Source organism: Patella vulgata, chromosome 2 (genome assembly GCF_932274485.2).
Source record: "Patella vulgata chromosome 2, xgPatVulg1.2, whole genome shotgun sequence".
NCBI lineage: Eukaryota > Metazoa > Mollusca > Gastropoda > Patellidae > Patella > Patella vulgata.
In genome coordinates this window covers 84,508,063-84,524,135 of record NC_065880.2, presented here as the reverse complement: position 1 = coordinate 84,524,135, position 16,073 = coordinate 84,508,063, and the positions used below count along the sequence as shown (strand labels likewise).

General features: G+C 36.0%; 1 protein-coding gene across 1 annotated transcript; it reads right to left on the bottom strand.

The window, feature by feature from the left end:
- Positions 1–333: 333 nt before the first annotated feature.
- Positions 334–15,660, bottom strand: LOC126812101 (RNA polymerase I-specific transcription initiation factor RRN3). The gene is made up of 16 exons (XM_050538346.1): positions 15,532–15,660; positions 15,009–15,060; positions 14,137–14,193; positions 13,190–13,279; positions 11,985–12,114; positions 11,042–11,165; positions 10,180–10,348; positions 9,562–9,630; positions 8,850–8,976; positions 8,014–8,144; positions 7,030–7,160; positions 6,098–6,270; positions 4,919–5,027; positions 3,676–3,825; positions 1,582–1,654; positions 334–795 (listed from the first exon to the last, which is right to left on the bottom strand). Exons 2-16 carry the CDS (start codon positions 15,057–15,059, stop codon positions 658–660), a joined length of 1,722 nt encoding a protein of 573 aa, XP_050394303.1. The 5' UTR covers position 15,060; positions 15,532–15,660; the 3' UTR covers positions 334–657.
- Positions 15,661–16,073: the final 413 nt, after the last annotated feature.

Below are 16,073 nucleotides of genomic sequence, written 5' to 3'. Positions count from 1 at the left end.
TCAATTTTATTAAATGTGAGAAGAATAAATATTTCTCAAATATACTTAGTGTTTTCCACTAAATCATTGATTTAGAAATTAACATGTCGGCCAACTAGCTTAGTGTCTTTTCTCAAGCCAAGCTAACTGTAGACAGACAGCGTAAGTTTAGTATGAGTAAGTAGATGACTCTTCTGGTTAATTTAATAGTGTATGCCCCTTCTACAGGGGAGGTCCCTGATTCAAATAGAGAGAGAGAGAGAGAGAAACCCTCCCTGATTCAAATATCAACAGGTATATACATTTATCACACAGGTATATATATATATCAGGTGGTTTTTTTCAGTTTGCGTATTTCATCAGATCTTCTGATAACATATGTTTACTGAGTAGGGGTCTTTAGCAGTGGGAGAAAACCGGAGGACCCGGAGAAAACCCATGAGGTTAGACAGGTGACACTATATTTATCAGGTGTTTTATTCAGTTTGTTTTAAAACCAGGTGACGTTGCGTATTTCTTCAAATCTTATGACAACATATGTTTACTGAGTACGGGTCTTTAGCAGTGGGAGCAAACCGGAGCACCCGGAGAAAACCCACAAGGTTGGACAGGTGACCTTACTCCTTGTCACACAAGGTATATATATATATATATATATATATCTCAGGTGTTTTTTTTTCAGTTTGTTTTAAAACCAGGTGATGTTGCATATTTCATCAAATCTTCTGATAACATATGTTTGCTGAGTGTGAAACTTGACGGGGTAATCACCATATCGACTGGTTGTTGATCATCCGGTAAAAAATCATCTTCATCCTGCAAATTAACAGAAAAAATATATTTTTGGGGATTTACAGGGGAAATGGAATTTAACATCAACTCAAATAGGTTATTTTGGGACTAACATATAGCTACCCTTATTTCTATCGTGCGAAGCTCTTTAATTACCAGTGCCAGGAAACCTGAAGAAAATTCACAGGTGACCCTACTCAGCTATCACTGGTGACATTACTCAACTATCACAGATGACCCTACTCAACCATCACAGGTGACCCTACTCAACCAACTCTTCCCAGGTGGCCCTACTCAATCAACTCTTACAGGTGACCCTACTCAACCAACTACCACAGGTGATTATGATTACCCTGTGCCTGTCAACGCCATTATTCTCACAGTAATAATCAATAAGCTTCTTCGTTTCATTAACATAAACAAGATGTAAAAACTGAAAATCAATCAGACAATAACATTGGCCTATAGGGTGTCCAAAGTATTTTTCAAATTGTGCAAGGGCCAATATATCCTAAAATATTGGAAATCTTTGATTATCAAGTGAACATAAACATTGTGCACAAATTTTGCCTCTATAACGTCCCAAGTTTTTTTCAAATTGATCAAGGATCAATATATTCTTAATTATTGGAAATCATTGATTATCAAGTAAGTTCTTCGTCTCCTGAACATAAACACTGTGTACAAATTTTGCCTCTAGAACATCTATCAGCAACTGTGGGTTTCAGACAGGCCGACGACAATAATACTACTTGCTAATGTGAGCCTAAAAATATGGAACTACTTTAAATTTATTAAAATAAATCCTACCTCAGTATCATTATCAACTTCCTGTAATTCTCCTTGATATACTCTATATATATCACATATATATTTACTAGATCTAAAAAAAAACATCAAATAATATTAGTGGTGTGTTACTCTCTATAAATCATCTAAAAACATCAAATAATATTAATGCTGTGTTACTTTCTATAAATCATTTAAAAAATAATCTGTATTACTCTCTATAAATCATCTAAAAACATCAAATAATATTAGTGCTGTGATACTCTCTATAAATCATCTAAAAACATCAAATAATATTAATACTGTGATACTCTCTATTAATCATCTAAAAACATCAAATAATATAAGTGCTGTGATACTCTCTATAAATCATCTAAAAATACTCATGACATTAGATATAATCTAAATCTGCATAAAACTGTATATCGGACAAAGATCAACAGTCAACCAATATTTAAATATGGATTATGGAAGATGAGATAAAGAGCTGGCAGTTCTTACTATAATACAGTGCACTCTGACACATCTGACATCGTACGCGATCGTTACAATATGTCGGATTACGCAGAGTGTCGGAATACCCAGTTTTCTCAAAACCGGAAATATTGTAACTTCGAAAACCGGAAGTATTATTATAATGTAGCTTCGAACATAGAACTTGGAATCACCAGAATGTTATTCCCTTTAAAAATGATAAACCTTTCTGTACATTCAAAATTTTATTACATTAATTTTTATTTCATTTAACATGCGTAGGCATTTTGAATAGGTCAAGTCTGTCGTTAATTTATCTTCTTCGCCGTCTTCAGTTGATCGCACTCTTGTCTTTGCTAACACGTGTTCATTGATAATGGGCGTACTCGATTGAACGTTCCGGAATTGAATTCTCTCAATCCTAAAAATAATGACAATCGAGTGAAAATGGGTACTTCGGGCCACAACGCATGCGTCAACTGGATATATAAATACGCCACCTCCGTCGTCGGGACTGACAAAACTGTAACAGGACTGAATTCCGTCAATTCTATCAATTCGGGACGTTCCGGACTGTGAATCGAGCATCCCCAGGTCGTCATGACACGGTTCGAAGAGATCCGTAGGGTGACCAAACTTATAGGTTATTCAGGTTCAATCGGCATGCGTAACGAATGTTTCCAACAGGTGCTAGGAATATTTTTACGACTGTGAATTCGGGGGAAAATTTGTGGATATTCTTGAGTATTTGTCACAACTGTCGTACAAGAGATTAAAATTATCAAAGTAATCAACAAAGACCCACGGTAGCGAGTTTTAATCTCACAGACAATTGATTGGTGATTGCTTGTTAATCTTTTGTGGCTTCAAACCTATCCAGTTTTATAATCTCACGGATAATTGTTTGCTTCACACCCACCGATTGAAGACCGGATTATACGGTGTCGATTCAATGGAAATCGTATGACGGGACGGCTAATTGATGTCGTAATCCGGAACGTACAGAGGTCGAATTACTCAGAGATTTTTTGGCTGAAGTAATAAGGAAATAAATCGAGACATGAAAATGGTGTCGGATGTAACATAGTGCCGGATTGATCAGAGGTCGGTTGTGACAGAGTGCACTGTAGTAAACCAATGGCTGCCAGGCAGGATATGCCCATTAAGGGAGATTACATAAAGAGCTGACAGTTCTCACTATAATAATTAAAAACTAGATAATGTAAAGGGAATAAGCTGTACAGATGTTTGAAACAGTGTGTTCGTAATCACAGTGGACCGTATGTTTAAAGGGACTTAACTCTAGCTGTTACGTGATGTGTAGAAAAAGATGCCATTTGGGAGAAATTTATACTTCTAACTGAATCATTAAATTCGTCATATTTATCATACATCGTGTAATTGTTAATAAAAACTCTACAAATAAACATCGTTCAAACAACAGAACTGCTCCGAACTGGGCTAATGAAGACGGGCATACGCCATACACTACGGCCTACTCTTATATCGAATTCCAACTGTCAAGGGATCTTGTACGTGCCCGCCGATGTGTACATGGGACCTCGCTTTTTTTGTCCCATCCGAATGACTAGACAGCTGTCCTTGTCAGGCCCACTGTCAAACAACAGTATACTATCTTACCTGGATAATAAGTACGGATCAAATGGAAAGAATGATGCTAATTTAAGTGAGAAGTCATCTTCTGTTTGACCGGTTGTACTATTAACAACAGGTATAATACTGCGATTATTCCTCTCTATAACTGTATCACAGAAAGCTAACTGATAACGTCTATAAATAAAATATGTTCTTTATCATAATCATTGAATGGCATTTAGCAATTGAACATAATACAGGGTGACCCAAAAAGAACAGAACCCATAAAATTTTTATTAAATCCTACACAGGTCCAGCAAATTGGATAAATTTTGCTGGACTTAAATTTTAGTATGTGTATGATCATTCCCAATCTGATTAAAATACATATCTATATTTAGTTGTTTTTTTTTATAGTTTTGATGGCCTCTTCTACATGAAGATCTGACCAGTTTTAGTGGGAGGTCGTGTCAGGGGTCATATGAGTGGCATTTCACCCTATGATGTCAGACATTGATTAATCAATCAGCATTGACATTTCTAGTGGTTTGCCCACAGTTGTGTGCATAGCACCCCAAGAACTCGCCGTGTAACAGACCGCTTCATTGACTTATCCGTCACATCGACCAGAAAGCCTGTTATGTTACAACTCTTTCAGATCCAAGTGCAGTAAAAAACGAAATTTTGAACCATAAAAAGCAAAACGAAATAGGATCTGTGTTTCAATCAGATTGGATCATTCCCCAGTTTCAGTTATCTTGGTTGCTTTGCATAAAATAATCTTGTTATTTTGGGACTAACATCAACATCTTGACACAATGACAGACCTTACAATCTAAAGTGCCCCTCCCTCCCCCCGAGGTACTATGAGAATACCTACCTTGTGTAAGATTAAAAGCCCCCCCTCCCCCCAAAGTACTTTGGAATACTTACCTTGTATATGATTAGGGGAGTTGGATGTTGGATGACTGAATGGTTAGCATGTGCGCGCTGCATCAAAGTCTGACATTGAGTCAACTGGCATGGTTTCAATTCCCCGGTTGTAAGTGACAAGGAGTAGGGTCGCCTGTCCAACCTCGTGGGTTTTCTCTGGGCCCTTCTGTTTCCTCCCACTACTAAAGGCCCCTACGCCCAAGCGAATTATGCAAGTAAAATTGAACCATATGTTAGTCCCAAAATGACCTAGTTTGTGTCGAGCGGACATTAAACCCCATTTCTCTCTCCTCTCTCTCTGGTATATGATTAAAAAGCCCCACCCCTCCCCCCGAGGTACTATGAGAATACTTACCTAGTATATGATGAGAAAGTTGTAACAACTATAGATAAACAATAACGTAATGGATTTAATCGACTTGTTACAATTCTCTGGAAATTTAAAGCCTCTGCCCATTTATAACCTAAAAAAAACCTCCAGTTTATCAGCACAATCATTGTAAAACTACATATATTCAGCAACAACCGGGCTAATAATAATGAAATGAAATGGGTTTTAACGTCCTACTGTACTGCTCCGACTTGGCTAATGAAGACAGACATACACTATACAGTGTGCTATGAGGGAAACTTTGCTCAGGCAGCTGCACTATGGCCTACTCTAATATCGAATTCCAATTGCCAAGGGATCTTTTATGTGCACACCAATGTATACATGGGACCTTGGTTTTTCGTCTCATCCAAATGACTAGACAGCTGTCCTTGGGGAAACCAGGTCGGAAAATTGTGATGAACTTTCTCGGCTAATGCAGGGATCAAACACGTGACCTCCTAGGCTAGTCATGATAATGAAGACAGGCATATACTATGCAGCAGGCCTCATGAGAGGGGGATGCAGCCGGTGCGCTGCCCCAGGGCCCATAAGAATCTTTGGTGCCATCGCTTTCTAATACCATGTCACTAACCCTTGAAAGATATCTGATTCCTCAGAACATATATAGTGCAAATGAATCATCTTGATATGACTAAGTGTTTGAAAGAAGGGGGGCGGGCAAAAAAGTCTTGCCCCAGCACAGTAGATATGCTATGAGGGAAATTTTGCCCAGACAAGCATAAACCCTACTCTTTTTTTCAATGTCAAGGGACCTCATTTTTCCATATCATTAGAACAACTAGACACTTTACCTAGCCAAGCTCCTCCATCTTTCTTCACTGGCAAGGGAAAACCTGGCTGCAAAAATCCCAGGGAACTTTCTCCAACATGACCAGAAGCAAACATGAGACACCTTGGTTAATAAGTCTGCATTTGGGTGACGAATACAGAGGCTGTATCAATTATTTTGATTAGACTACCAGTGGACCAAATGACCAATCTGGAAGTGTTTAATGAACTGAAAATGCTCAATACCACTGCTTCGCAAAAATCTACACAATTAGGGTTTATTGTTCTAAAGCAGGGAGAAATAGAAAAGAATAGTTTATATTTCTTGCGCCGTTTTTTTGATAAATAATCTGCCCTTGTATTTTTGCTCACCTTTTGAGGTTTCAAATATTTCTGTATTTCTAAAACAGAAGACATAGAATACGGCTTGACTGACAGCGTAGAATGTTCCATGTAATAAATGATCTGGTTGTTTACCATCTGATAGGTTGTCAAGGTAATCATGTAACCAAGCAACCATCAAATCTAAAGATATCTTAACAGTGCTGAAGCAGAAAAAATTTAAATAGAAATTAGTCAATAAATGGTATGAAATGAAATTGTTCTGCTCCTGACCAGGCTAATGAAGTCGGGCGTCATACAGTGTGTTATAAGGGGAATTTTGCCCGGACAGCGGCACTACAGCCTACTCTTATACTGAATTCCAAATGCCAAGGGATCTTTTACGTGCACGTTAATGTGTGCACGTGACCTCAGTTTATCGTCCCATCTGAACGACTATACAATGTCCCTTGTCAGGTCCTCGGTTCTGTACCACTGACAAGGGGAAACCACGCCGGAAAATCTGGATGAACTTTCTCGGTCCAATGCAGGGATCGAATAAGGAACCTCCAGGTTAGCGAGCCAATGCCTCACCCACTTAGCCCCCGTGGCTCCCAATAAATGGTATGCTTTTTATTATCAAAATGAAGTTCTTTACATGAGGCAAAAATCAAAACTATGAGATTTTGGGTGAATTGAAAACAGACGTCATCTTTGGATAACTTGCTGTATTGAAATGGAATGGTGAAACAAGCTGTTGCCATGCAAGATAGGCCCACATTTTGCAAGAGATGGACAGAGAATGAACTAAAATAATAATGTGATTTTTTGTACAATCATGGGTCATAATCCAGGAATTTATGGTCCGATATGTGCAAATATCGAAAGGAACCAAGAACTTTGGGTTATAAACATAAATTTAAATTTTCATCCAAATCGGATAAAAATTGTGACATCGAGAGATGGAATGTTATATAACTTACTGTATAGGTATAAAGGTAGCTCTAGCTAATAAACTAGCCATATAACTAACTGATGCTTGTCGAAATATTATTGGTGAATTGGGATTCCGTACAAACTTCCATAAATAATCTAATAACCCATCCGCTAGTATCTACAATATAAACAACATATACCATGGTTATATATATATATATACAGTGGACTCTGTCACTTCCGACATCAGAATACTACGGCATTCTGTAAAATCCGTCATCATTTTCATGTCCCGATTTATTTTCTTATTACTTCAACCATAAAAGTTTTGAGTAATCTGTATTCTGAATATTCCGAATTACGACATTTTGTATGTTGAGACTGATAATCCTATTAGAAACTCAGTTTGCACAATATTTTATTTCGCAAGCAGGTTCTGTAACAAATTCAACAATCTGATTAAAAGACAGATCCTATTTCGTTTCGTTTTTATAGTTCACAATTTTGTTTTACTTGTCTTTACTACACTAGAATCTGGAAGAGTTGTTATATTACTGGGGTTCTGGTTGATGTGAGGGATTAGACAATGAAACTGTCTGTTATGGCAAGTTTTTAGCGAGAGGTGCAGGAAACTGTGGGTAACCCACTAGAAACATAAACACCGATTGCTTTATCAAATGTCTGACATCATAGGGTAAAAGGCTACTCGTATGACCTCTGACCCAATATTCCAGTACGACCGGTCAGATCTTCATGTAATAAAGACCATCGAAAGTATAAAAAAACGAAACGAAATATAGATTTGAATTTTAATCAGATTGGAAGAACTTGTGGCTGCCGGTCTATTACAATCAAATAACACACTTTTAATGGAATAACAATTACTATGGCTTATTATACAGAGACGTTTCAACAGGATTTTACGTCTCGGCGTAGGGATCTTTAGCAGTGGGGAGGAAACCGGAGAAAAAACATGAGGTTGGATAGGCAACCCTACATAAAAGGACTGAAGTAAAAGATATGAAACTCACCGGTTTAAAACTGGCGAGATAAAACATGATAAATTGAACATGACATGATTCATGTGTAGGTAGAATAATCTTCTCAAATAATGAAACTAATTCCCAATAAAACTTCTTACTTGGTTCTAAATCAAATTCACCTGTAATAAAAACACATTATTAAAACATTCTATTTAACCTATAGCAAGCAACTTTGACAGTCAAGCCCCATCAAATGCCTGATCACCACCCAGATTCAGTATCTATGCAGAATACTTGTATAGAAAAACTTGGTCTGATAAATTCACAGCTCGGGTGGCGATTCCCCCCCCCCTCTTCAGCCAGCGGACTAACTGTTATTGTGCTAATGTTCAATTACTAATTTGAAGGTAAATGAATTGAAGAGTCCAGGGGAAGAACGATCTAAGTCACATTTTTGTCTTTTCGCCTAAAAGGCAAAACAGACTTTTGGACGAGAATGCTTGACGCGAACAGAACAACGAGTGGGTTTAATTCAAAATGATGTTTAATACGAATCATAATTACCAGTACAACAACTGACTTCCAGTTTTCAGCCAAATTAAGGTCAAATATATACGATGGACTTGTATTTGTCCGGGAGACCATTTCAAAAGGGCCTTGGTTCAATGTGACCCCGATCGTATTTACCTGAAATTTATTGTTCCACAGAAAGCTTATACAATTTGCTACCAGATTGCGCCATTAACTGGGGTTCCTTGAAAAAGTGATTTAGATCATTCTTCCCAGGGGCTCTTCAAATGAAATGTGGTTTAAACTCCTACTTTTCAACACTGAAAATTTGAAGGTATTCCTATTGATAAGGCTCGACAAGACAGACAACTTACCATTGGGATGACAAACAGAATAAATATATTTAAATAATAGTTTCATCATAACATCCAAACAATCAGCTTCTTTATATTTTATTCTTCCTTCTTTCGTTTCTTCTTTACTATTCATTCCTCCCTCATCCTGTGTAAACATAAAAACAAATTTATAGAAACCTAATTTCTATGTAAACTAAATATCTTGACTAAAAAAATTCTCAACTCCAGAGAGAGAGATAGAGAGAGAGAGAGTTTAACCAACCGACACAAACTAGGTCATTTCGGGACTAACATATGGTTCAATTTTATTTCATTAATTCACTTGTGCATAGGCAACCCCAGAGAGAAGGCTTTGCCTACTCCCCAATCTCATTCATCTAGTAGTCAAATAAATATAATTTATAAAAAAAAGTTCACCAAGATATAATGACACAAACTTTAGCACTATCATGAAATGAAATGAAATGGGGTTTAACATCCTACTGTTCTGCCCCGACTAGGCTAATGAAAACGGGTATACGCCATAGAGTGTGCTATGAAGGCAATTTTGTCTGAACAGCGGCACTATGGCCTACTCTTATATCCGTTTTTCCATCCCATCTGGACGACTAGACAGCTGTCCTTGTCAGGCCCTCCGTCCTGAATCACTGACTTAGCCACCGTGGCTCCTAGCATTATCATACACCCATACACACTCAAAATGTAACATAAAAGTTGTAAATAATTTTACCATTTCAAACAATTCTTCCTCTTCATCGCTTTCTTCTAGTTCACCTAATTTCTCTCTTGGTGATAAAACCTGGAAAACATAAGCAAAGTAGGTCATTTCGGGACTAACATATGGTTTAATCTTATTTCAATAATTTGTATGTGAGTAGGGGGTTTACATGGGGGATGAAACCAAAGGACCGGAGGAAAAAGGCGACCCCACTCCCTGTCACGTACAAGAGTGGAATTAAAATCACGCCACTTGACTCGATGACAGACCATACGATCTAACATGCACACGGTTGGACAGGCGACCCAACACCCTGTCACGTACAAGAGTGGAATTAAAAACACGCCACTTGACTCGATGACAGACCATATGATCAAACGAGCACACGGTTGGACAGGTGACCCCACTCCCTGTCATGTACAAGAGTGGAATTAAAAACACGCCACTTGACTCAATAACAGACCATATGATCTAACACGCACACATCAAACAATACCGTCGAGTATCTGCAGTATTCTGGCGGAGGTTGATTATAGCCATGGGTCCCAGGAGATTTTTCGGTCATTTTTTTTTATCAAACAATCATGACCGGCATATACAGCCGACCTTGAACCCATCTTTAATACTTACATCTAATTTCATAATTTTATTAACAATAAGGTCAAGAATCTGTTGTCTTATTGTAGGTATATATCGTGTTATTTGTAATAAGTTTGTTACGTAACAACTCTGTATGTAAACATCTATCAGATGATATGGATAACATCTCTCTAATATTGGCATTAATAGCACCGGTGTCCTGAAAAATAAATAAATGGTTAATAATAAAACAATAAGCATGGATAACAATCTGATTATGGTCTTTCCATATTAATTAATGTCTAATTAATAGTTTAGATAACATTTCATGCCTAAAAAAGGACCTGAAATAGGCAGTTTTTAGCTCTTGTATAATGTCTGTTTAAGGCTTGACAGACAGAAAGACAGATAGACAGAGAGAGAGACAGAGAGAGAGAGAAATGGGGTTTAACATACACTCAACACAAACTAGGTCATTTCGGGACTAACATATGGTTTAATTTTATTTCAATAATTCGCTTACGCGTAGGGGTCTTTAGCATTGGGAGGAAACCAGAGGACCCGGAGAAAACCCACAAGGTTGGACAGGCGACCCTACTCTTTGTCACGTACAACCAAGGATTCGAAACCATGCCAGTTGACTTAATGACAGATCGTATGGTGTAGCGTGCATGTACTAACCATTCCGCCATCGAATCCCTTACACAGATCAAACCAAAATGACCTAATGAGAGTGAAAAAGACAGAGAAATTTTGTTAATGAGTGTCCAATTTACAAGTATTTAATTTCCTGACCACTGTTCAAAAATTAATCATTATACATCAATAATCTATTGGGTTGTTTATTTGCTAAATACACAAGATTAAATGATACCAGGGTTACAGTGTACTAATCTAGAGAAATGCTACTTACAATGGAACTATTTTACTTGTTTCCTCTAAAACTGTATGTATATGTTTAAACATGTCTTCATGTTTTTTCTGGGTTTCATCATCCACATTATAACTACCATTTCGTAATTCTACTTCGCTCATATCTATAATATATATAAATGAAATGGCGTTAAATATCCTACGGTTCTGCTCTGACTGGTCTAATGAAGACGGGCATACACAATGAGGGAAATTTTGCTCGGGATCTTTTATATGCACGCCAATGCGCACACAGGACATTGGTTTTCCGCCCAATCTGAACGACTATACATCTTCCTTGCCGGGCCCCCTGTCCCGAGCCATATATACAAATGAAAAGATTTGAATGTAAAGGCTCATCAACACAATAATATGGTTAGAAATATTCATTAAATGTTGTTAGAATATTCATTGAATATCGTTAAAACATTCATTGAATGTCGTTAAAACATTCATTAAATTTTGTTAGAATATTCATTGAATGTTGTTGAAACATTCTTTAAATACTGTTAAAACATTCATATTTATTGAATACCGTTAGAATATTCATTAAATGTTGTTAGAATATTCATTGAATTTCGTTAAAACATTCATTGAATGCTGATAAAACATTCACTGAATACTGATAAAACATTCACTGAATGCTGATAAAACATTTATTAAATGCTGTTAAACATTCATTGAATGCTGTTAGAATATTCATTAAATGTAGTTAGAATATTCATTAAATGTCGTTAAAATATTCATTAACTGTGAATGTCATTGGAATTCATTGAATACCGTTAAAACATTCATTGATTGCTGATAAAACATTTATTAAATGTTGTTAGAATATTCATTGAATGCTGATAAAACATTCATTAAATGTTGTAAAACATTCATTAAATGCCGTTAAAACATTCATTGAATTTGAATGTCATTAAAATATGTAATCAGTCACCTACCTGGTAAGAAATATCTAACTAACATGTTTAAACTGACATTAACATAATGTGTATTGGCTGACATCAAATTAATCAGTAAATCATGATAAGCTTTAATTACACCTTCACTCTGATTCAACCACTTCATTTTCTGGAGAAAAAAAGTAAGTTCAGAAAGTTTAAAATCCTTTGTTTCGAAATCTCAAAATGAAATGAAAATGGGGTTTAACGTCCTACTAAATGGGGATTAACGTTCTACTATTCTGCTCCGACTGGGCTAACGCCATACAGTTCTCTATGTGGGAAATTTTTCTCAAACAGCTGCACGACAGCCTGCTTTTATATCGAATTCCAACTTTCAAGAGTTCTTTTACAAGCACGCCAATGTGTACACAGGACCTTGATTTTTTTGCACCATCTGAAAGTCTAGACACTGTCTTGTCCAGGCACTGGTATAGTCTCCCTTTCCCACTTTTAAATTATATTTTTAAATGGTGAACTGTTCTAATGTAGTTAAAATCTCAAGTATCCGATGCCATCGAGAGTCGATTATGTTCTTGTTTTGTTAATAAATGTCTAATTAATAGTTTATATAACATTTCAGGCCTAAAGAAAGACAATATTCCTGAAGCAATGGCCCGAGAAATCCCTCTCTGGCCATTGCTGGATTAGCTTCTGATACTTGTGCTTTTGAGGGAGTGTGTCTATACTTCCCGTTCAATCAAATTTATCCAAAAGCACAGCAACATGACAGCCCTTCGTTTAATCAGGGGTCTTCCCTAAAACTTTGGACAGTGATTTAAGGTTTTAAAAACGGTGAAAGTTTTGTTCGTCTCAAAACAATTTTGTTTACATTATATCCATAGAGTAAAAATCGTGTTGACAGTTGAAAGCCTTGTTTGTCACACAATTAGTTTTTCTGCAATATTCTGCTATGCACTGGTTAATTGGGAAAAATAAACTCATAAGTCATGACGTAACGTTATGTAAACATATTTGGTCCAATTTGAAGCGCTGTTTGGTATTGTTACGCAGTAAGCTATTGGTTGTTAATCGGACTATTGACCAGTCATAATTTAGAACAAGAATTTGTCTTCTATACAGCAGTGAGTAGTGGGATTAGCTCTAATCAAACGAAACACTGCGAGGAGTATGAAGAAAGATCTGCAATAGGCAGATTTAGCTCTTGCATAATGTATGTTTAATTCTGAATCTATTGTACTCACCATTATGGCTATTAATAATGATTCGTTTGTTTTATTAAATAAAGTTACACAATCTTTTAATCCTTTTAAATAATTCTTCACTGTTCCTGACTAAAATGGAAAAAATATGTACATCAGTTTAGAAAATACTTACAGTAAATGATCATCATTTCGATTTTGCTTACAATTCGAAAACATTTTCCCAGGAGTTAATCTGGATGAAATCACAGAATTGTTCAGCCATTATTTCAAAATATTTATTTTTTGTTCTTTTTATTCATAATAATTTTGTGTGCTTCTTAAAAATTAAAAAATAGCTAGATTTTGACAAAATAAAAACAAAAAAACGCCCTCCCGCATCAATTTTTTGAGAAGGATTGTTTCGAGAACCACCCATCCCCCCCAAAGTTAACATAATAAAGGGACCATTCCTTTAAAAGTCTGTGTACGTATCAAATTATAGCGCCAAAATATAGAGGAATGGTATATTGAGTCGTTTGGACGTGAACATCAGGACCGCTCAACGGAACACGCAACTCTTAGATTTCAGGTCAATTTTTTCGTTGGGTGACCTGATAATCTATTGCTGTTCCGTAAATTTACCTTCTTGTCATTTTTATAAAATAAAAGTCAGGTTTTATCCAGACAACGTATAATACAGTTTGGGACACCGGTCTCCATTTCCAGATGAAGACTGACAAGTTTAAGTTGTTTGAAAGCATATCATGTATATTGAGTGAGTGAGTTAGTTTTAAGGATTTTTAACACAAAATTAAGCAGTTTTATTCTCCAAAATGTATTTGAGATTGACTTTTTAATGATAAAAATGAAAACATAAAGAAAAGTTAAACATATCAGAGACACTGTGCCTGACGAAGCCTGAATTTGTGCCAGACAATGTCTGTGACTGGTGCCTTATTTTCAGGCTTGCATAGATACACACATAGTGAAATAAAATCATTCATTACCGAAGTTTTAGGATCAACCAAACTGTTAACAAATAAATCAAATTCTTCACTTTTCCCCTGAAAATAAAATAAACCGAGCTGATTATAATGCAAATACTTGTACCTGTATATCTATTTCTTTTCTGTATTACAGTGCAGAAGAGGATCTTTTAGGCACACTGACAATTTCATAGTTGTTTGGATGGGACCAAAAAGGCCCTGTGTACACATAAAAGATCCCTTGGCAGTTGGAATTCGATATAAGAGTAGGCCATAGTGCCGCTGTCAGGGCAGAATTTTCCTCATAGCACACTATGTTGAGAATGCCATCTTCACTAGCCAGAGCAGACCAATAGGACTTTAAACCCCATTTCATTTCATTTCTGATAATTTCAAAGATGAGTCAAGAGCTTTTGTTTTCATTTCATTGTGGACCCAACATTACAGTGCTGTACAATTGGTGGAAGGATATTAACTTTGTTTAATAGCCACATGTACAGGTATCGTTATCAAGCAAATAATTAGAAACCTTTTAGTAGATAAACAAGATGAGAGATGCATTATATAGATAAATCAAAAACCAATTAGCCAGTCGGATGAAATTGCTGTTGGTGGGTGTATTTTAATTAGAGTTTGATAACATATATTTTGCCCAAATGTATACTTTTACACACAATAACACAAGAGTCAGTACCTATGTTTTCCTTTCATTCTCACAGCTAGACACACTTTGCATGTCAAACCCTGGTAGTAACCTGACAATCAAGTACCATTAATTACTGCATTTGACAAGTCCAGTAACAGTCAAATACATTAAGAACAATGTTAACAAGCTTCAATAATAAATTTTATTTATTTCTTGTAAATCTCCCCGGGCATCAGACATTTCTTACCTTTTGAAGATCAAGAAGAATTCGACGAATTAAATCACCTGGTGAAGCCATCCTGAAATGAACATTTTTTTACCAGTTAATTAAGATTTGGACAATTAATTGACCATTTAAGGTCAAACAGGTAACATAAATTAAAATGCATCTTATACTTTTACTCTGCAGAGCATGGACAGATTAGGTTAAGATTAGGAATCACATAATATGATAATCTCAGTATTCTGTTACCGTAGGCGTAGCGTCGGCCTACTCACTGTGTGACTAGTAGTGACAGGAATCTACAATAATAATTTCTTTAAATTGAAGAGTAAAAATTGAATAAGCTGACATAATGAATATTGGCCCTGTCATATAACAAACTGATTGATTTCAATTTCTAATAATAAAATAGCATAACGTTTGAACATATGCCAATATAATTTGAATAAGTAATTCACCCAGTTGAGTAAAGTTTGTTTACATACAATTAATTGTCATTCTGAACTCATTTTTTTCTTATCAAATCAGAGATAAAATAAAAACATACTTTGAAATATTTAAAGTAATAGATTCAATAAACTAATTTCTGTCGGGAACAATCACTAGATCACACAGATCAATCAAGAAAACGTAAGATAATAATGGTAAACATCGCTCCACGTGCAGTTTAACTCCATTTTCAAAAAACAAGTTCGTAACAAAGTGACAGTACTGACAGCCATTGAAGACGTTTCGCCCCAGTCAGTCTCTAAATTGGACAATTATTGCTTTATTTGACAACTAAACGGCAAATTAACACAATAAACAAGCCACCAAATAAAAGACATAATGCAGCAAATTAAACTTTTCAAATCACATTATTCATACTTCCTTTGGTTTAACAGTCTCGGAAATGTAGGACAAAATGACTACAGACTAAGCCTAATGTCTCGAAACGTCTTTTTTAAATTATGGAGTGATACTCTTTGAATATAGAATTTGACAATCAATGAATCATTGGTGCTGGCTTAAAATAATTATCCTCCATAAGAGAACTGTTATAAATTCATAAAGTTCAGATAAAAATAATTTAAATGTGATGTCACGTGA